This window comes from Rattus norvegicus, chromosome 3 (assembly GCF_036323735.1).
Source record: "Rattus norvegicus strain BN/NHsdMcwi chromosome 3, GRCr8, whole genome shotgun sequence".
Lineage (NCBI taxonomy): Eukaryota > Metazoa > Chordata > Mammalia > Rodentia > Muridae > Rattus > Rattus norvegicus.
The window spans coordinates 35272039-35293093 of NC_086021.1; the positions used below are offsets into that span (position 1 = coordinate 35272039).

The 21055-nt window shown below is 47.6% G+C and overlaps 1 protein-coding gene across 10 annotated transcripts in view; it reads left to right on the plus strand.

The window, feature by feature from the left end:
• The window catches only part of Fubp3 (far upstream element binding protein 3), a 49067-nt gene that overhangs the window by 18823 nt on the left and 9189 nt on the right, over positions 1-21055 (plus strand). For 8 of the 10 annotated variants that reach the window (XR_010064654.1, XM_006233924.5, XM_063284067.1 and 5 more), the window contains 10 exon segments: positions 5443-5476; positions 7757-7806; positions 8172-8243; positions 9442-9499; positions 11407-11569; positions 13039-13137; positions 15374-15478; positions 16611-16713; positions 17121-17221; positions 19980-20121. Coding sequence is in view for 9 of the 10 variants with exons in the window: in XM_006233924.5 (XP_006233986.1) it covers positions 5443-5476; positions 7757-7806; positions 8172-8243; positions 9442-9499; positions 11407-11569; positions 13039-13137; positions 15374-15478; positions 16611-16713; positions 17121-17221; positions 19980-20121 (927 nt within the window). In the remaining variant the exon portion in view is untranslated. 10 annotated transcript variants of the gene reach the window in all.

Below are 21055 nucleotides of genomic sequence, written 5' to 3' on the forward strand. Positions count from 1 at the left end.
TATTGTAGGGCAGGACAGTCAGGAGAAATGTTTTATACTGAAAACAAGTTAGTACACTCTGGGGAGTTGCACTTGTGCGCACTCTCTAAGGCGGCTTTTTTTTTTTTTCCAGTGTACATTGGTGTTTTGTATTTATGTCTGTGTAAGGATATCAGATCCCCTGGAAGTAGAGTTACGGATAGCTATGAGCTGCCATGTGGGTGCTGGGAATTAAACTTGGGTCCTCTGGAAGAGCAGCCAGTGCAGCTTCTGAGATGGTTCTTCAGCCTGCTTGGTCCTACAGGAGGCTCAGCTCATCAGACCTGCCTCAGTCCCTCCACAGTCAGTCTTTTTGAGGCAGAGGTGGGAATCAGGCACATGTAGCTTCAGCAGTCACACACATCACACTTCATTGTAGTTGTGTAGGTGTCTGGTTGTGCATGAAGGTCAGAAGATTCTTCTTAACATTTATTTGTGGGTTTCAAAGATCAAATTCAAGTCATTGGGCTTTATAGCAAGTACTTCTTTTACCTACTGAGCCATCTCACTGAACCGTGGTCCTAAACTCTCAAACCTTTCACTTCTGAATGCTGTTACCCACGTGCTCTCCATCGTTGGGAATACATCTTTGACATTCTGTCAATTCTGAAATCCCTACTCTTAACTCCAGTGCCTTTCCTGTCAGGCCTTTGTACATCCTGGAGCTGTCTAGTTTATTAGGGTTCTCGCTTAAGCCCCCAGAAAGGTCCAGATCCTCCTGACCTGGCTGTCAACCTCTGTCTCTGCTCTGCCTAACTAGTCCTCCAGCTCAGCTGGTGCTCTCCTGTCTGTGTTAGGTCGAGAAGCTTCCTTCTAGAAACAGACCTCACCCCTTCTTAGCATTGGGAGATGGATGGGTTGTGGTTAACGATGCCTCTGTGAGATTGTCTCTGAGGGTCATGTCAGGACGTTTCTAAGGGCTGAGACTGTAGCTCAGCAGTAGAGCTAGCCTGAGGCCCTGGCTCAATCCCTAGCACTGCCCCAAAAACAGAAAAGAAGTACTTTTACTTTTAAAAATATCACTCATGAGTAAGTTACATCCTGAGTCCGTTACAACTAGTTAGTATACACATTGAAACACACAGTGTGAGCCTTCACTGTGCAGCACGTTGCTGCTTAAGAAAGCTGGGCCCCTATGTTTATCATGGGACCAGAGACTTCAGTGGGAAGAAGGTGCTGTGGTGGTGGTCCCAGGCCCCTGCTGCTCACTCGGTTTCTCTGTTGTTTCTTGGATCAGGCTTTAAGGGTGCACTGGGAAAGGGGTGCAGGTTTTTATTCACCCTCGACCCTGCAGTTGAGTTAGTTTCCCCAGGACTCTTAGGCATCCAAATGGTCCAATGTGATGGATGAGGAGTAACAATTGCTATCACAGGATGGGGGTGCAGCTCAGTGGTCATACACTGGCCTAGTGTGCAGGAGAGTCTAGGTTCCATCCTCAGTACCTTCTAAATAATGATCTGAAGGTGCCAGGATCAATAGTAGAGCCCATGTGGATGAGTATGCAGTGTCCTGTGCTGTGCCCTGGAAGACTGCTAATGACGGCATCTCCCTGGTAATGGGAACGCAGGGGTGGCAGGAGCAGTGTCTCATGTTGCTGCTCCTGCTGCTACTGGTGGTGGTCTTTTCTGCTCATGAGCAAGCAGGAGTGACACTGAAACAAACTTGAATTTGCACCTTTTGATGATAGCTTCAAACTCCTGATTCTCTCTTTACCTCCAAAGTGATGGGCTAGCTCACATAATCCTAACTCATTTTCGCTTGTGTTTTTGTTTGAAGATTGCAGACCAGTATATTCCAGTCCAGTCTGAGCAAAACTCCAGGGCATGTAGATTGTAACTCTCACAGCTGCTAGGAGGAAGATTTGGAAGTGGAAGAAAGCACTGTGCCTTTTTAGTTAGGATTCAGAAAACACTCACATGTTCATGGCAGTTGGCAAGCAGTGTATGGGTGTGTGAGGGCATCTTTGGAAGAAGAATGAGAGAGAAACTGAGGGTCAGGACAAGCATGTGCAGGATTCGGTCAGGATCCAAAGAAGGGATTGGGGGCTGGGCACAACCTACACTTCTTGAGTTAGGATTCAGGAAAGAAGGCAGGCTTAGTAATGAGGAGCTATGAAGCAAGTGCCTATTCTGTTTTTGTTGAGAGTGTCACCAAATACACCAGGCAGGCCTGGAACCCTCAATTCTCCTGTCTTCACCTTCCTTCTCTTAGTTCTCAAAAATAAGTAATTGGAGGCCAGGCATGGCGGCACACACCTTTAATACCAACACTAGGGAGACAGGCAGACAGATCTCTGTGAGTTCAAGATCTGCCTGGTTTGCACAGTGAGTTCCAGGGCAGCCAGCTATAGAGAGACCTTCTCTCAAAAATATAAGACAAACAAGCAAACAAAGTAATTGGCAAAATTAGGAACAGATTACTTGCCTAAGACCTTTCAGCTGGGTTCAGCAAAGGAGTGCTCTGTGACCTGGAACTGGAGTTGGCTGTGAGGATCTCAGGAAGCCCGTGTTCCTTTAACCGACTGGGTATCGCTGACCTTAGCTGAGACTGGTTATAAAGTAGTCTCTATAAAGAGCTGCTTATAACCAGAAGAAGCCAAGGGAGGTCACAGGGAGGAATGCTGAGAACCTGAAGAGGAGGACCAGCTCCATGGGTAAAGCCCCTGCTGTGAGAGCAGGAGAACCTGAAGTCTGGTCCCCAGAACCATCCAGCATCCCCAGGAGCACGAAGGCCTATTAGCCTGGAGTATACATCTATACACTCTAGTCGTGACCTCAGGTCATCTTCTGAACCTCCATGGAGAGCCCACTGCTCATAAAGGTGCTCTTGCACACAGTCAGAGCAAAAACTGAGGAGGAAATCGGTTTTAGTTTGCTGAGCATAAGTCCTGCCATTTTTCTTCCTGGTGGGGCTGCACTCTTGAATCTTTCCCAAGCTTGGTGTTGGGGAAGGGCAGATGATTATAAAGATATTGCTTGTTATAAAGTTAGGTTTATTGTCTAGTGATACTTTGATAGCATTTCTCTGCAGAAAGAAAAAACAAGAGTATGCTCGGCACCATACTTTATTATTTTTAAGATTATTGCTGAAACTAGCAGGGTGTTGCTTTCCTCAGAAAGAGCTTGTTATATTGTCAGCTACCTCATGTCTGAGAAGCTGATTTCCCCTCAGCATCCCAGACAGTTTCCAGTGTGTGGTGTTCAGGGTCAGTGAGAATTGCCTGGGTTGCCAGTATGTTGGAATTGAGCTAAGAGAACTCAGAAAGTGAGCTGGCAATGTCCTACTTGCCTCCTTAGTGTGATCCTCTCCCCCAAGAAGGCAGAGGAGACCTGAACAGAACATGTCAGTTGCATGTACAGTACTGCTGGTTTCGTTTTTAGGCACCCAATAAGATAGATGCATGGAACCACACAGGTGTACTTCTGTGTCACACTTGTGTGTGTGGCGGGGGGGGGGGGGTGGTATTTGGGTATCTCAGCTTCCCTGAGACTGAGCACTTACTTGGTGGAATCTGGTCTTCTCCTTTGGTGCCATGGCCCTTGAAGGCTGTATATCTGGGGAATGGTGTGTGCAGGTTTGGTTCTGGTGTTTGTAAATGTCTCCACATGTCAGGCAGGCAGTCAGAATGCGACCAAGTGCAAGGCCCATGACATGTACCTTGGCAACAAAAAGGAATTTCAGTTGTGAGCACAGACTGTCATTGAATGCTGTTTAAACAGAAGCCCTGGAGTCTCACAGGCTCTTTGTTGCCAAGTTGCCCTTTGCTATGTTCCTTTGGCTTCTCTGTCATACTGAAGATCACCAACCTATGGTGTCTCTGAGCCAGGGACAGAGTCCCTGCAGTCTGCCATGTAGCCCTCACTGAGAACCGTACTCACTTGCAGGTTAAACACCTTGTGTATTCAGTAAACTCTTCACCTTCTAGTAGAGGGATTCCGACATAAACTTTTTTTTTTGTTTGTTTTGTTTTGTTTTTTTGTTTTTTCGGAGCTGAGGACCGAACCCAGGGCCTTGTGCTTCCTAGGCAAGCGCTCTACCACTGAGCTAAATCCCCAACCCCCTGACATAAACTTTTAAGGCAGGGCTCATTATAGCCCAGGCTGCCCTTGGAATCTGTGTATATGTAACTGAGGCTGGCTCAGCCTTTGCGGGCTGGAATCACAGGAGTAGAACAACTGCGTAGCCCCACAAGCCCCTGCCCCTGCTCTTTTCTTTGGCGTGTTGTTTTGTCCCCTGCCTTGATAGTGAACAGTTCCTTGGGCAAAGCCTATGATAGGGATCTCTTTCCCAATCGGGAGAGTGTCCAGGTTTCATGTGAATGGGAATCCAGCACTTGTTCTAAGTCAATTAAAAACACCTCTCTATCCCTGAGGTGAGCAGTGTCTGTGCTTTGGCTGCAGACCATCATCTTGCTATTGATCCAGATGGAATGTGGTTTTCTTCTTTCCTGGATCAGTGAACTCGGTAGTTTACTTTTTGCTGCTTTGTTTCTCTGCATTCTCTCCTTTCAGAGTGTCAGGGTCTGGTTTGCTTTCCTTTGTCTCTTTATAGTCCTCCACTGGACAGGAAGCAGCAGCTCTTAAACCTTCACTTTTTCAGACATTGGTGTGATTGGCACTTTCCCGTTTTCCCCAGAGACATACTTTTGAATGCTCTTTTAGCATCTTGAAAGGTCCATTCAGTTCCTTACTATCTGTTTGGGTTCATGGTCTCCCTTTGTCTGCTGACTATATTTCTTGGACTGCATTTTCCAGAAGAGAAAGAGCACAGAACCATGTCTGCTGGCTGGTAAAGGAGGGGCACATCAATATCTGAGAGAGAGAAACTAGACCAGGGAACCTGACAGAGCCACTCTGGAAATGTGATTACGCGTCTGTCCTAATAGTGAAAGGCTATGCCACTCAACTCTCTGAAATGGGCTAGAGAAGCTGCCGCAGGAGGGCGGAGCCTGGCCTTCCCTGGGTGGGATGAGGGATGGCAGAACAGGGACATGTGTGCATCTTCTTAGCAACTACAGCTGCTTTGGAGCAGTCCTCAACAGTGCTTCCACGGAGCTAAATCTGCTCATTTGGTTTTAAAAGAGCAGGAAGGACCCAAGTTTCTGCATTGGGTTCGGATGCCAAGCAGGAGAGAGAGGGCAAGATTTAGACAGACAGGCTTCCCTTGTAGGGCTCTCAGCATGTGGACATACAGATCAATTTCTTATCCTTCGTTCAGCTGGACACTGGGTTAGAGACTGTCGGGCAAGATGTCCCCTCCTGTTTCATATCACATAACGCATTCATTTCAGCCACTGAGCCTAAATTACTGTTTGCTTTCTTTTGCCTCCCTCCCACCCCCTGAACAGTAAGAGTGCGGGGAAGGATGGAGTTAGCTTATCCGTGCTAATGCTTTGATTTTTCTTTCTCTTTCTCTTTGCCACAGTAGGTAACCAGTTAGGGGCCTTGGTACATCAAAGGTAAGCAGTGGGTTATGTTTTATTATTTATTGATCATTTCTAATTGTTTATTGATCCACCATCTGCACTGGAGTGTTAGCAAGTCAGAGGTTGGAAGTGTGGGAAGCCAAGGGCTAGATTTTCTTAAGACCCATGGTTTCTGCCAGCTCTCTCCAGAACAGTGTAGCCAGAGGAACAGACTGATCCCAGGCACTAAACCAGCCCCTGTTGAGCCTCCAGAGACTTTCACAATGGAGGAGTTGCTCTCTTCTACTGTAGATTAAATTTGAAAGGAGGGACTGCATTGTCCTGCTGGTTCTGTGAATCTCACAGTGCCTCAGCTCTTCAGCTCTTCACAGGAGAAGAATGCGGTTCTTGGGTGAACAGTGTCTAGGGCTTGGGAAAGCAGGGTGTGCCTGGGGTTGAGGATTTGTTGGGAGAATCTTGGCTACGAGCCTAGTTTCTTCTCAGCCTCTCTTTTCCCCCATAACCTTCCATTAAGTTGAGGATTTAGATACAAAGACCCTAGACTTTAAAAGGGCCCATCTGTAAGATAAGAGTATCTGGTCATAGCATCACCCATGCGAAGAGGGAAAGGGACTGTGGTGCTTCTTTCTGCAGACTCTTAACTGTCAGTTAGTGTCCTTAATCTGCACTGCAAGTGACACAGCTCTGCCCTCCCTGTTATACACAAAATGTTGTGGGTCTGTTAACATCACCAACAGTTAAGAGGAAGGTTTAGCCTGATTTTCTTGTTTCATTGTTTCATTTGTTTAATGAGTTAAAATCACTTAGGTGAGGTTGTCAGTATGAAATGCTGATAAACATTTCCTGTTAGGCTGTAATTAGCATGTTACTTTTCCAGGGTGCTTCTTAGTGCCTTAGACCAGTCTGTGCCTTGCCATCAGAATAGAGCTTTTGGGCTGGGTGTGGTGTCATTTGACTTTGTCTTTGCACTTGTGTGAGTCCAAGGCTAGCCTGGTCTGCGTAGGAAGGAAGCCCCTGGCCAGCCAGAGGTACATAGTGGAGGGTTGGAGGTGAGCTAGAGATTACGGTTGATAGCCAGTGTCACTTATGAGTGCCCAGCCCTGCGGTGGTGGTTATTGTTGTTTAGGGGTCTCGGGGCTGGTTTTGTTGTCACTGCTGAGGATGAGCTTAGGACTGTCAGCAAGCATGCTACATGGTATGTAGTCGGTCACCCTACCTGGGGCTGACAAGTCCTGACATCACCCAGCTCTCGGCCTCCTGCACAGAATGCTGAGCCCCTGACGGCTGTGCTGAAGCACATCCTGGCAGGACTGGCCTCTGCCAGAGGTTACTGGCCTTCAGGGCTGGCAGGTGCCAGGTATGGGCTCTGTTAGAATTGGGTGAATGCTTGTATTGCTCCAGATGGGGAGAGGAGTGGGGAAAGGTCCCTGTGCGCAGGCTGAGGACAGCTCCTGTCCTGGCGGCAGAGCTATTTATGCCGCTGCATTTCTTGTGAGTGCTGCAGTCCCTGACATGGACTGTATTCCATCCTTCCCGTGGTGGGGAAGGATCCAGCCGTGTGACAGAGACTTAAAAATGTGTGCCTTTTTAAAAGTTCATTCTTTCTTTTTCTTTTCTTTTTTTTTAAAACTACTTGTATTTAGCACCCCCTAAGGTAAATGTTTAGATTTAATTGCTTTCCGTGGTGCTGGGCAATTGGATATTGTCCACAATACACTGCATGCTACATTTCAAAGTTTGTTTGAGAGAGCTGATGGAGTCTTTTTTGTCTTTTGAAGGCACCTGATGGACAGGGTAGTATTTAGCAAAGTCTCTCAAAGCACGAGGGGGGCGATTGTGCTGTCCTGGCCAACACTGATTAGTCTCTGTGGGGTGCTGGTCTTCTTGGACACATAGTACCTTAAAAGACATAGATATATTGGAGGGAGGCCAGGAAACAGAGATCAGGAAATCAAAAATGTTGACTCTATTTTTAGCTAGAGCTCATACCTTAACAAATGGCTTGAAGCCCTTTCTGTACCCCAGCAGATCTTTAACTGTCCCGGGCTTGTTGCCCCATCCCTTAGCCTCTGCCATTAGCACAGCCATCTGTAGAACAGGCAGCTAGGGAAGACGTTGTCTTCTTTGGCCAGGGATGGGAGGCTTTGGGATTCCCAAAGAATGCTTGACCAGAGACATTCTCAAGATGACATTCTCTGGGTGCTTGGGAAGGCCAGATGAGCATGATTGGTTTAAGCTTTCATCTTGGTGATCTAAGGTGACTGCAGCAGTTTGAACTCTTTGTCTTTTTCTAAAAACTTTCTTTGTTTTTAGGGCAGTAATAACAGAAGAATTCAAGGTGCCTGATAAAATGGTTGGATTTAGTAAGTATCTGAATTGCTTTGTGCTTAACTCTTGTCTGTTCTGTTTACCTTTTAATTCTTGTCTGTTCTATTCTCTTATGAGCGTGTCACCTGTGGTAGCATGCTGGGGCAGTGCTGCAGGCATTGCAGTAGCTGCGTCTGAACGGCAGGGCATCTGGCCACCCTAGCTATTCTTGACGCAGCTGAAGTAGTTACCTGCTGTGTGTCCCATGCAGCTTCTGTTGCTGTGGTGTCTGTGGGCTGACACGGGCTCCCCAGAGGACGGCTTAGAGTGAGCTGTGAGCGAGAGTGAATGTTTGCTGAGTTAGTTAAGCTAGAGTGTGGAAAGGAGGAGGCATGGTCTGACCCTGCTCATTTCATTGCAGTTATTGGCAGGGGAGGTGAGCAGATTTCACGAATTCAAGCAGAATCTGGGTGCAAAATCCAGATTGCCTCAGGTAAGGCTACTTTTCTCATACTTGGTTTAGTAGAAATCAGTGTTATGTAGCATTTTCCACAATCTGTATCTTTGCTTTTGGTTAGAAGCTAGGGTAAGTATGTGTGGTTGCTGTCTGTTTGCACTTCTGGAGTTGGACCCCACCTGAGCACCAAAGCAAAAGCCAGCCTGGAGTCGAGGTTCACACACCTGCCTTCTAGGGCAGCACTCAACTCTGTGGCCAGTGTGGCCTCTTCCTAACACCTGCCGGCTGGGCTGAGACCTATGTTTTCTGCACCAGAATGTGATGCCAGGCGTAGTGGGGCCTGCACACAGCTTCCCTGTACAAGACCTTCCTTCCACTTTGTGGGTAGGACAGCAGGGCTCCTGGCTGAGCAGAGTCAGATACCTTTCTGGACTCAGACATTCTTTGAGTTTTGACCATTTGACGTTGAAAGATACTGAGTGAAGAAGAGTTTATTTTGGTCGTAGTTTTATCATGCCATCTGCGTGTGTCCTCTTTCCATTTGGGAAGAAGGGTCTGGGGACATTCCTGTCACTTACACGGTACTCACTTCAGTGTCTTGGAAGCAGTAATGGCTACTAGATACTTGTCTTGAGGATTTGTTTGTTTGTTTTTACAGTGCCAGGGACTGAAAACAGCCTCACACACATAGGCTAGCCAAACACTAGTTCCTCTTTCAGTGGTTCAAGAAAGGAGTTTTTAGGGTGTTGGAGACAAAGAGTTTTTCTCTCATGTCAAATGGCCCAGGGACCAGTAGCATGTCTCTGCTGCCGATTTCTTGGGCTATGGATACAATACATGCTGTAATCCCGACGTGTTTATGAAGTCCTTAACAGTACACCTCAGCAGTCTGCAGGCTGGTGACTATGGAGCTGCCCTGCACAGAGTGAGGAAACATGATGGAGTGACTGGGATGCTAAGGAGCCTCTGGGCAGTCAGAGTGAGTGGGTCTTGGTAATTAGGACCAACTCACAGAGCTCTGCTGTGTCCTCCTGGCTCCCTTGTGGGACTCAGTCTTTATGTTGAGAACTAAAGTTCTGTCCCCCAGCAAAGCAAACTGGTCTTTTTGGGAGACTGTGCTTCTGTGGGGGTGGTGTAGGAACCAGCCCCAGAGAGACAGTCTACACACAGAGGCGAAGGCACACGGCTGCCTGATGCCCACCAACACACCTCATCTTCTTGATTCTTCTTATAGAGAGTTCTGGGATTCCAGAGAGGCCCTGTGTACTTACCGGAACCCCAGAAAGTATTGAGTAAGTTTGTTTTATTTACTTTTTCCTTTCACTTCTTCTTCCTCCTTCCCCAAGTGAGGAGAAATGGAAGGGCAAAACTGTTGCTGCAGACTGTCGATCTGTGCTGAATCCACCCACAGCACACCTCCAGTAGGAGAAAGGCCTGGGAGGTCACCACACCAGGAGAGCTCTTCTGTTACCTCAAACACACAAGCCTAGAATGCCTCCTAGCTGTCATGACCTCTCCATAAACCAGGGGCTGAGCAGTGGACACTCATCCCGGCTAAGCACGCTAATCAGCAACCTCCTTGTTAACACCTCCCATACCTAAACAGGCCTGGGTCAGAGGACTTGATCACTTTGTAAGCTTCAGAAAACTGGGCCGATTGATCTGCTTGCCCTTCTGATATTTATGAACCAAGTGAATCCACTCACCTTGGCCTTTGCTCCACTCACAGAGCCCTGTGAACCAGCCAGCAGGTGCCTTGGCTTCGGAGGCCATTGGCAAGAGCCCAGATAATTTGTCTTGGTTTCCTGTCCTGATACATGCTTGCTCAGAGCCCTATACCAAACACAACGCTCATAAACCCAAGCACCCCCTGGGGAGGAGGACTGTACAGGCTGTCCCGTTTTAGTCTGTACAGTAGTGTTTTGCTAGAGGACCGGGGAGCTGAGATTATGTCTAGCTCAATAGGTAGGGTGGTTTTATTGTTTCCATTTCTCAGGGAGCCTAGATGAGTTTAAATTCTCTTGTTCTGTTGTAACATTGCAAGCGATGAACCAGAATAAATACTACTGGCAGGTGTGCATTATAGGGCAAGCTGGACGGTGGTGCTGGAGTCGAGGCATTTTCCAGCGCAGGTTAATCTAGTACACGGGCAAAATACTAAACAGCTGCTGCGGCGCCAGCCGTAAGATGATTCTGCACATAGAGGCTCAACCCTGCAAAAGACGGCTCGTCCTGCTGCTCCTCTAAATGTCCTCACTTTGTGTCTACCCAAGGAGCTCCAGCTTGAGAATTAAGCTTTAGGAGGATTCTCTCAGTCCAGCACAGTCAGTCTGTCTGGTTGATGGTCTGTCTGGTTGATGAAACTGTCTCTATCAGAAGAAGACCAACAACAAAAAAGCTGTGATGATTTAAAGAATAAATTCTGCAAATAACAGCCAGGGAAGATTCTGGTGCAGAAAAGGAAACTGGCCCAACGTGTGCCATTGTAGGCTGGGTGGTTCTGTTGCCACATTGCAGAAATGAAGACAGATAGCAGGGCTATGCAGCGCAAAGTCCCAACTGGGCTGCACCATTCAGGTGCTCCCCGGAATGCAGCAGCAGCAGCAGCAGCAGCAGCAGCAGCAGCAGCAGCAGCAGCAGCAGGACACTGCCCCTCCTGTCCTGAACCACACTGGAGATATGGGCTTAGCTGCAAGTCCTAAAGCAGTGTTGCTGGCAACAGGGAGACATTGGAGTTGAAGCTGAAGTGTGGCTACTAACCCTTGCTTTCTCCATCTCTCATTGCTCCTTCTCTCCCCCACCCTCGCTAACAAGTGTGCTGAGTGTCTCCCCGTGAGGGTTGTGCTGGATTGGGGAGCAGAGGTGGCAGAGGACAAAACAATTGCTGACATTGCAAGTAGGAGGCAGGGCGCGGTGAAGATGCAGGTGCACGGGGCAGACGTGAGGGGTGGAGTCTGACAGTGGCCTGCTTCTGGGACTCCACATGGAACTAGTGCTGTGCTCTGCTGTGTGTTGCTTTTGAATTGCAGTTCCGTAGCATGGAGAATGGTTCAGACCTCCCAGGTTATGAGGCAGGAGCTGGAGCTGGATGGAGGGCTGCCTGACTCCTTTGTGTTTTCCCTGGCACCATCTCCTCTCCCAAAATGTCCTAAATATCCGTTTAATGCTGGGTCTCTTGTGATTTTTCTCCCTCCCAAAGACAAGCCAAACGGCTCCTGGGGCAGATTGTGGACCGATGTCGGAATGGGCCTGGCTTTCACAACGATATAGATGGCAACAGCACAATCCAGGAGCTTCTTATCCCTGCATCTAAAGTGGGGCTGGTCATCGGCAAAGGAGGGGAAACAATCAAGCAGTTGCAGGTGTGTGGTGCTGAGCTGGGCTGCCCTTGCACACTCTAGAGCCATGGCTCCCTTACAGACCTCTCCTCACGTGGGACAGGATTCCTTCCTTTGATTCTAAGTGTCTAGGACAGGAGAGACACCATGGGACAGCCTAGAGTCTAGCACTCTTGAAGTCTGCTTCTTGTTAATACTGATTCTGTGCTCTTAAATATGCTCGTTTAAGCAGACTAGGGACACATACCTGGAATTTCACCCTGGGCTAAGGGCAGGAGGATCAGGAGTTCAGGATCAGCCTAGCTACATAATGAGTTTGAGGACATCCTTGGCTACATGAGACCTGGCTTAGGCGAGAAGGGGGTTCATTAATAGCTACGTATAATGGCACAGCACTTAGAAGAAGGCTAAGGTGGGAAGATCGTATGTTAGAGGCTAGCCTAGACTATACATACGTACATACATACGTACATACATATATACATACATACGTATATATGTATATATGTATATATCAAGATGCTATCTTAAAAATCTATGCTAACAACTTCAGAAACTTAGCTTGGCACATGCCTTTGTTCTCAACATCCCAGCAGCACTTAGGAGGCAGAAACAGGTGGCTCTATGTGAGTTCCAAGCTAACCTGGGCTACATTGAAAGACCTCAAGGTAAAAAAGCCTCGAGCACTGATTACTTTTCAGGGACTCTGTCCAGTCCTTGTCTATAGAAAAGGAAAGGGATGGCCTCACTGTAGTCTGAGTTCAGGGCCACCCTGGTCCACAAAGCTAGTAGTTCCAGGATAGCCAGGATCACATAGATAACCCTGCCTGGAAAAAAACAAAACAAAAAAGACAGAATATTTGAGATTGACCATCACCAGCTAAGGCAGTATATATGTTCACAGACAGACAGACAGCAGCCACACTGACCCAAGAATGGCTAGTAATGCTCCTCGAGCTCCATTCTGCTGAATCTAAGCAGACGTCAGAACTGTGGGGCTCCACAGGTGATGGCCAGCCTGTGCCTCATACCCCAGGCCTCAGATTGTAGAAGGCCCTCCTACAACCTAGAGTTGATTGTGAAAGCTTAGGATTTGATGTCGCAGAAGCCACATTTCAGTCGATTAGCCCTGAGCCCCTGGGTCGTTTGAGAACCCATCTCACCTATATGGGGTGTGGTGCAACACTTGATTACATGGTAGACACAGGTTGTCATTGCCAAACAACAGTCAGAACCCATGTCAGTGTGTAGCCCTCCGTAGGAACAGTGCCCTGGTGTTTAGATGCTCCATACAGAATAAAGAGGATGAGCACATTGGGCTTTTGTCCTGTGTGTGTCTGTCCCAGAAGCCAGCCCAGGTCCAGATGAGGATGTACCTTGTGGGAGGTGACACATACACTTAGGATAAGCTGGCCCAGTCTGCTTGTTGAGACATCGCACATTTCTTTCCCCCCATGACATTGAGAGCTGTGTGGTCGCATGTTCCCCAACAGGAGCGGACAGGTGTGAAAATGGTCATGATCCAGGATGGCCCGCTACCCACAGGAGCAGACAAGCCTCTCCGCATCACTGGAGATCCATTTAAAGTACAGGTAGGAGGGGACTCATGGGTCAGCTCTGTCTAACCTGCCGAAATGCTGCGACCCTTTAGTACAGTTCCTCTTGCTGTGGTGACCCCAACCATAGAATTATCCTTGTTACTACTTTATAAACGTAATTTTGCTACTGTTCTGAATCATACTGTAAATATCTGTGTTTTCCAATGGTCTTAGGCATCCCCTGTGAGAGGGTCATTCCTCCTTGGAAAGGGGTATTGTGACCCACATGTTGAGAAATGCTGGTCTGACCCAAGTGATTGTCAACACTGGGTGGTACTTCTTTGAGGAAATACAATGGAGATGTAGTGTCTAGCTGTGCCGAGTGCCAAAGCCACTGGCTGAATGTGGCCACAGTAGAATAGACCACTGCTTGGGGCAGTACATGCACTGGCTTTCACATTGCACAGGATCCTGGGTAACCTAAATGAGGTATACTGTTAGCCTTGCTGGCTATGGCCAGCTTAAACCCAAGCTAGGAGGAGTTGCAGATAAAAACAAAGGCCAGAGCCTAGGCATGGGTTTCTTATCAGTGCAGTTTTTTGAATTGAGAGAGCAGAGATCAGCCTGTGGCTACTAGTTCCTTGTGCTGGTCCAAAAATGCAAGTGTCTGTGGGTATATGTTATCAGTGACATTGCAGTGTTCCGTCATCTGTAGCTTCATGCATCTTTAAGAGCATTGGAATTTGGGTGATGGTGGTGCATACCTTTAATCCCAGCACTCAGGAGACAACGACAGGCAAATCTCTCAGTTCCAGGGCCACCAGTGCTACACAGAGAAAGAAACCTTGTCTTAAAAACAAAAGCAACAAAAAAAAAAAAAACAAAACAAAAGCAACAACTAAAAAAAGCCCTGGACTTTGACCCAGTGAAGTTGGCCTCTGGCTCTCACTGATGATGCCTAAGAGCGGTGCTGCTAAGGGCTGAGCGAGCAGGGCCGCTCTAGACCCTTTCCCTTCAGGCCACCTGCTCCCAGAGCTACCAGCCATTCTTTTTGTTTTGTTTTGTTTTGTTTTTGTTTTGTTTTGTTTCTTTTTTTCGGAGCTGGGGACCGAACCCAGGGCCTTGCACTTCCTAGGCAAGCGCTCTACCACTGAGCTAAATCCCCAACCCCGCTACCAGCCATTCTTAAAATAAATAAAATTACTGGGTTGGAAAGGTACCTTAGTGGATAAACTGACTGCCTAGCAAGCAAGCATGGGGAATTGAGTTCAGTCCTGAAAACACAAGTTTAAAGAAAAACAGAAGCTGGGTATGGACAACTCACTTACTAACCTCAGCTCTGGGGGAGGAGACATAGGGAGATCTCCAGAGCCCTCTGGTCAGGCAGCCTAGCCTAGCCTTCTCGTAAACCTCTAGGCTAGTGAGAGGCTTTCTGAAAAACAAGGTGTACAGGGGCTGGAGAGATGGCTCAGCAGTTAAGAGCACAGACTGCTCTTCCAGAGGTCCTGAGTTCAATTCCCAGCAACCACATGGTGGTCCACAACCATCTGTAAAGAGATCTGATGCCCTCTTCTGGTATGTCTTAAAAACAAAACAAACAAACAAAAAAAGCTATACAGCTTCTCAGGCCTCCATGTCCACAGTCAGATTGCATCTTGATTTTTGCTCATCAGTCAAAATTTCAGATGTGAGCCAGTATATAAGTTTTTTTCTGTGGCTTTGTGTGTGGTGTGAGCATTCTACAAACACCTATGTCCCAGCCTCTTCGAAAGTGTCTCTCAGGAAAACGCCCATATTCTACTGACCTCTCTTCATAAATTTGAAGGAAATAGTTGATTTTTTAAGGTCTTCAATTCCTTCCTTTTGTTTGATTGAAGTGCTAGGCATTAAATCTAAGGTCCTGGACAGGGTGAACAAGCACGAAGCCCATTATTTTATTCAAAACAGTATAAACAGCCAAGATCTAAGATTCCTAAGGGCTGGAGCTGTGTCTGTGGTGTCCTCCCTGTCTTCCCACTTGAAGGGAGCCTCCACCAGAAACTCTTGAGGCTGCTGGGAAGATTTTCTACTACACTTTAGCTGGGACTTAGCTTCAAGTAAAGTGAGTAGGCTCTTAGCAGTTTAAACCTTAGCATCAGTCAGATGAAGACCATGCCTCTAAGAGCCCTCATCCTTGCCAGCAACTGAATGCCTCCAAGGTCTTGGGTCCCATTGATCATGATCCTGGTATTTCATGCTGCTGTTTTTTCAGGATTTCCCCGATTTGTGCTTTTTGTTTTTCTTTTTACAGCAAGCAAGAGAAATGGTCTTAGAAATCATCCGAGAGAAAGACCAGGCTGACTTCCGGGGCGTGCGCAGTGACTTCACCTCCCGAGCGGGAGGAGGTAGTATAGAGGTAAGCTGCACTCACAGGTCAGTGGGCAAACAAGGCTGAGTTCGAGCCAGCCTGCTTGACATAACAAGCCCCAAGCCACTTAGGGCTACACAGTGGTGTGACCCTGTCTCAGAAACAAAAAGAGTGGCACTAAAGTCACTGGTCACACTTCTCTCCGCTCCTTAGCTTTTAAGACACACACTGTTGAGGGATATGAAGAGGGACCAAGCACGGAGAGCCAGCTGCATCACAGGGCGGGTCACACCTCTGCTCTTGGGTTTGCTTTAAAGGTTTACTTGATGTCCAGGTTGGGGTCCAAACCCAAGTTTTCTTAGTGATCAGTTATTGTGATTGTATCAAATCTAGAATCTTGTCTTATTGATGAGATGAAATGGTATCAAAATCTATCTGCAATTCTCATTTATGCCACAGCGCACAAACACCGCACCTGGTGCAGTGAGCCCGATTCACATTGGTCACCCTGATGAGGCAGTGCTGTGCGGGGAGCACAGTGTAACTGCTGAGTGGTACGGTTTCCGTGGTGACCGTAGGTACTGAGGCTAGTTAGTGCTGCTGGCTGCTCCTCAGACATGACAGTGGCAGATGCCAAGGCATGTGCCTTTTACCACAGTTTACAGGTAGAGAATAAAAGACTGGAGAAGACCACAGGATAGCCAGTGTAAGATATTTGTACGCATTTCACAGAACTTGGGAGATAAAAATCATTTTGAATCTATTCTCTGTGGGAGAAAACCTTTGTTAGTATAACCTTTTTTAGTTTAATTTTATACTTTCTTCCTATAGTTAAGAGTAATATAATTATCAGTCACAGAATTACTCTAAAGGGAAACCGGCCTTACTATTTTAATTATGGAATTACACTAATAAAAATGAAGTTACTTATTTTTAAATCTTTCCTTTTAAAAGAAAAGGCCAAGGACTCAGCAGTAGGAGCACTGGCTGCTCTTGCCAGAAGAACTGGGTTCAGATCCCAGCACCCACACAGCAGCTCACAGCCACCTGTGAGTCCGGCTTTGGGATCCGCTGTTTCTGTAGGCACCTGTGCTCGTGTGCCACCGACACACAGTTAAGATGTTTTAGGTCTGTACAAAGCCACTGTGCAGGAGCTCTGATGGCTCATGTCTCTGTCCAGGTGTCTGTGCCTAGGTTTGTTGTTGGGATTGTCATAGGAAGAAACGGAGAAATGATTAAGAAGATCCAGAATGATGCTGGTGTGAGGATCCAGTTCAAACCAGGTTGGTGTAGACCTAGACTGGGCTGTGTTAACCATGTGTGCATTTTCTCCTTCTCTTTAGCAATCTCTGTTTGCTCCCCTGGTCATTCAGTTTGTAATTTTGCTAAGATTTCTTTACAAAATACCCCATTTAGACTTTTCTTTTATCAGGCAATTTTCTATCACAAAGAAAGGCAAACATCTTTCATGGAAGGCAAAGATGGCTGTTGCTTCATTGGCCTTGAACTCAGTGTTGTCCTCGTCAGCCCTCGTGCTGGGTCATCTGTACATGACAGTGGTTGGGCATTATCCTGAAGCATGTGAAAAACACTCAGTCACAGTCCTCATCACACTGAGAGCTTAGACTGAAACTCTCTTTGCTCCTTTGATCTTGGACTTGTCTTTACCCTGTCTCATCTGATTCCACAGACGACGGGATTAGTCCAGAAAGAGCAGCACAGGTCATGGGCCCTCCAGATCGGTGTCAGCATGCAGCACGCATCATCAATGAGCTCATCCTCACGGCACAGGTGGGTCTGGCACTCTGTGTCTAAGAGCCCACCTAGAAGCAGACAGTGCACCATAGGCAGGCCGCCCGGCAGAACAGCGGTGCCCTAACTGCTCAGGCCCCTCATTAGAGCCCAGGGGCTTCTCTATCTGCCTTTTCCTGCCTACTGCTTTTCCTTGCTGGTTTGTTACCCCTGCACTTATCACACAGAATCTGGGTTTTCACTACACACTTATCTCCTGTGTGTGCAGTCTGTGGGTATGTGTGGTGGTGCATACGGCATGCATGTGCCAATCAGTTCTCTAGAGACTCCGTCATGTGCCTCCTTTTTTTTTTTTTTAAAGATTTATTTATTTATTTTATATGAACACACTGTCGCTGTCTTCAGACACACCAGAAGAGGGCATCGGATCCCATTACAGATGGTTGTGAGCCACCATGTGGTTGCTGGGAATTGAACTCAGGACCTCTGGAAGAGCAGTCAGTGCTCTTAACTGCTGAGCCATCTCTCCAGCCCCGTCATGTGCCTCTTGAGGATCAAACTCAGTTGTTAGGTTTGGTGGCACGCACCCTTGCCCACTGAGCCATGTCACACAGCCTGGGTTTTCTTTACAGAGACAGCTGTGTCCAGTCCGTGGGCCCTGGGCTATATGCATGCCAACTATAATCATAGCCCAATACAAAATTACAAGCTTAATGCACATTTTTAAATTAGTTTCTATTTAACTTTTTGTTTTTGTTTGGATAATTATATTTGCTTTGTTGTGTATGTTTGTCTGCATGTATGTGCACAACGTGTGTCATACTCATAGAGGCCATAAGAGTATTGAATCCCCTGCAACTGGAGTTACAGGTTGTTGTGAGATGCCTGATATGCGTGCTGAGAGCTGAAATGGGTCCTCTGCAAGTGCTCTTAACTACTGGACATCTCTCTATTCCCAGCTCTGTGGGTCTGAAGCATGAGCTTTGTAGATAATGGTATCACAGTGTAAAAGTTGCACGTGCCTGACAGGACAGATGCCAAGCAGAGCGCCCACTACCAACAGTCGGGTGTATTTGATATAAAACCAGTGGAATGGAGTCCGGGAAGCACAGCAAAACCTAATCTGTTCCAGTGACACCATGTCTTCGTACACTTGGGTCTTGTTGTTGATGTTTTGGGAGCATTTTGGTACAGAGCCTGGCTCTGTAGTATAGGCTGGCCTTAAACTTAGGTGATCTTCCTGCCTCAGCCTCCTAAGTGCTGGGATTGAGAGGGGTGCCTCTAGTCCAAGCTTGCCTTTAGAAGGCGAGTCTGTGGCATCCTTAGCATCTGTTAACATGTAAACAGTGGCAGATTAGCATGTCCTCCAGGTGTGTAGGAGTGAGCACATGCCAGAGACTTGAGCCAAAGGACTGGGTATCGTGTTGGAGATTGTATTACCTGTTTATCCATTAGCCCATGACCTCTCACAAATTCTGAGGTGCTAACAGGGTTTCTGCCTATCTTGGCGGCAGCAGAGCAGGCAGAGTGTCGGCTCCCACTAACAGTCTCAGTTGTAAATATGCACCTCCTTTCCAGTCCCTGACCACCTAGGTGGGAGCACACAGGTTGGGGCTCGGTTTTTAACAAGAGTCCAGGTGGATTTTTAGGGTTGGACATCGTTAATACCTTTTCTGTGTAAGTTTGGAAGCTGAAGAACCATCTGTCCCTCATATTCAGAGTCTCTGCTGCTCATGCCAGTGTCTGACCAGAAACCCTCCGAGAACCTTGTTCACCTGTCAGACTTCCCAACCAGTTAGCTTAGCAGTGTGCTGACTTAGCTTTTAGGTGAATGTGCAGTTGTCCGTGGTCAGCAGGGCCTTCTTCACTGTGCCAGAGCTGCTCCAGACTCCAGGCTGGCCAAGCACCGAAGCGGGTGAGGCCCACTGCCTGTGAGTGGAATAGAAGGACCCTCCATTGGGATGACTCTCCTGTGTCCTAGACACGCCCTGTCTAGCCTTTCTAGGTCCTTCTGCCCCTCGGTCTTAGAGACAGGCTGGCTTCTGAACAGTTCTGCCGCAGCCCACCCCTCCTAAGAATTCACTCTTGAGGCTCTTTCTATGCCTTCTCGGTGATAAAACCGATTTTTTTAATACGTATTTTTTATTGTGTTTGTACTTACCATTGTATGTACATGTTCGCATGCAATGGCCTGTGTGTGGAAGTCCAAGGACAGCTTGCAGGATTTGGATCTCTCCTTCCACTGGGTGAGTGAATCTCAGGGATCAAAATCAGGACAGCAGTCTTAACCCACCAAGCCATCTCACCAACCCCAAAACTTTTTTTTCTAATCCTGTTATCCCTTCTGCTGACCTCAGAGCAAGATGTCGAAGCTTACAGTGCTATTACTGGACTGTCCTCTGTAGTGAGTAGCCTTGTGGGGGAGTTAAGGTCACACTGCCATCCTGACACTTTCAGATGCTGGTAACTCTTGAGCATCCATTTTCTGCTCCAAGAGGCCAACAAGAGTTAGCCTCAGCTCCAAGTAAAGCCTAATCGTGAGGGCCCTTTAATGAGAGTGCAGGTCCCAGACTTTAGCCCAGAGCTTTTGGCTTGCTGTTACAGGCAGGTATGTAGATGTCGTGTGGATGCTCATTGTGTCTCTTTATAACAAAGTGTTGTTGATTGTATTCTGAACTTGAGCTCCCGTGGCTGAAGCGTTGGGGTCAGATGTGTAGAGTTGGGTATATCCTGTCATTTCACCTTCTCACCAGGATCTCATGGCAAAAGTCCTCACTCTCACCTTTTCCTTTACCAGGAAAGAGAGATCCTTGGAGGCCTCACGGGAACAAGAGGAAGAGGCCGAGGCCGTGGTGATTGGAGTGTGGGCACTCCTGGTGGCATCCAGGAAATTACATACACAGTGCCAGCTGATAAATGCGGCCTCGTGATAGGCAAAGGTAAGAGGCAGCTTTTCTGTCCCCTGCAGCTGCTCAGGGGAGGAAAGCCATCCTTCTGGCCTATATTCAAGGCATCTCTGGGGTCCCTGTCTTGGCTTGTCAGAATGGAGGCAAAGCAAGTGTTTGAGTTGTGGACGGGAAATTAGACCCACCACCCAGACCGTTGGAGAGAAGGTGTGAGCTCCTGGTGCTTGCTGTGCACTGGGATGAACTTGGTCCTGGATAAGTCATCAGCATGCCTCATGTTCACGCCTGCTGCAGAGTGCTTTCTACATGAGACATCCTTTCCCTCACTGGACTTGGACTCCGAGTCTTCTTGAGCAGCATGGGAGCCTTGGAGCAATGCTTACAGCCTGTGGAGGGGAAGAGATTGGCTTGTTAGTTGCTCTTAGACATTTGGGGGCAGTTTGGAACATTGGTAAAAAGCCTCATTCCTGCCTGCACTGTGCCTTCCTTCCTGACAGCCAGCAGGCCGTTGGACCACCTTGTCTTGGCTACCCTCCCTGGGAGCACTGAGCTGAACTTTGCTGCCAGCAGGACTTCTGTTTGACATTGGCTTTTGTGTTTTCCTTCAGTGTTCATTTGACAGCATAGGAAGATGTCCTTTCCCCAGAGTCATGAGCAGGGAATATGTCTTGGGTTGTTTTTGCCAGCAGATCTCAGGCCCTGCCTATGTGTCCTTGGGAGCTGGAGTGGGTGTTGCCAGCACTGATCCCCAGAACTTGTAGTTACCCCTACCTGGGGGAGCATCTGTCCTTTTTTAAGATACTATTCTCTTATATCCATGTCTTTCAGATTACTGGATGGTAGGAGTAGTGAAGGGTTTTGGGTTCAGTTTGAGACCAGTTACCCAGACTGCCTCTACCTTGTGACCCTCTTGCTTCAGTCTCTAGGTCAGTGGTTGTAAACCTTCCTAACACTGCATATCCTTTAA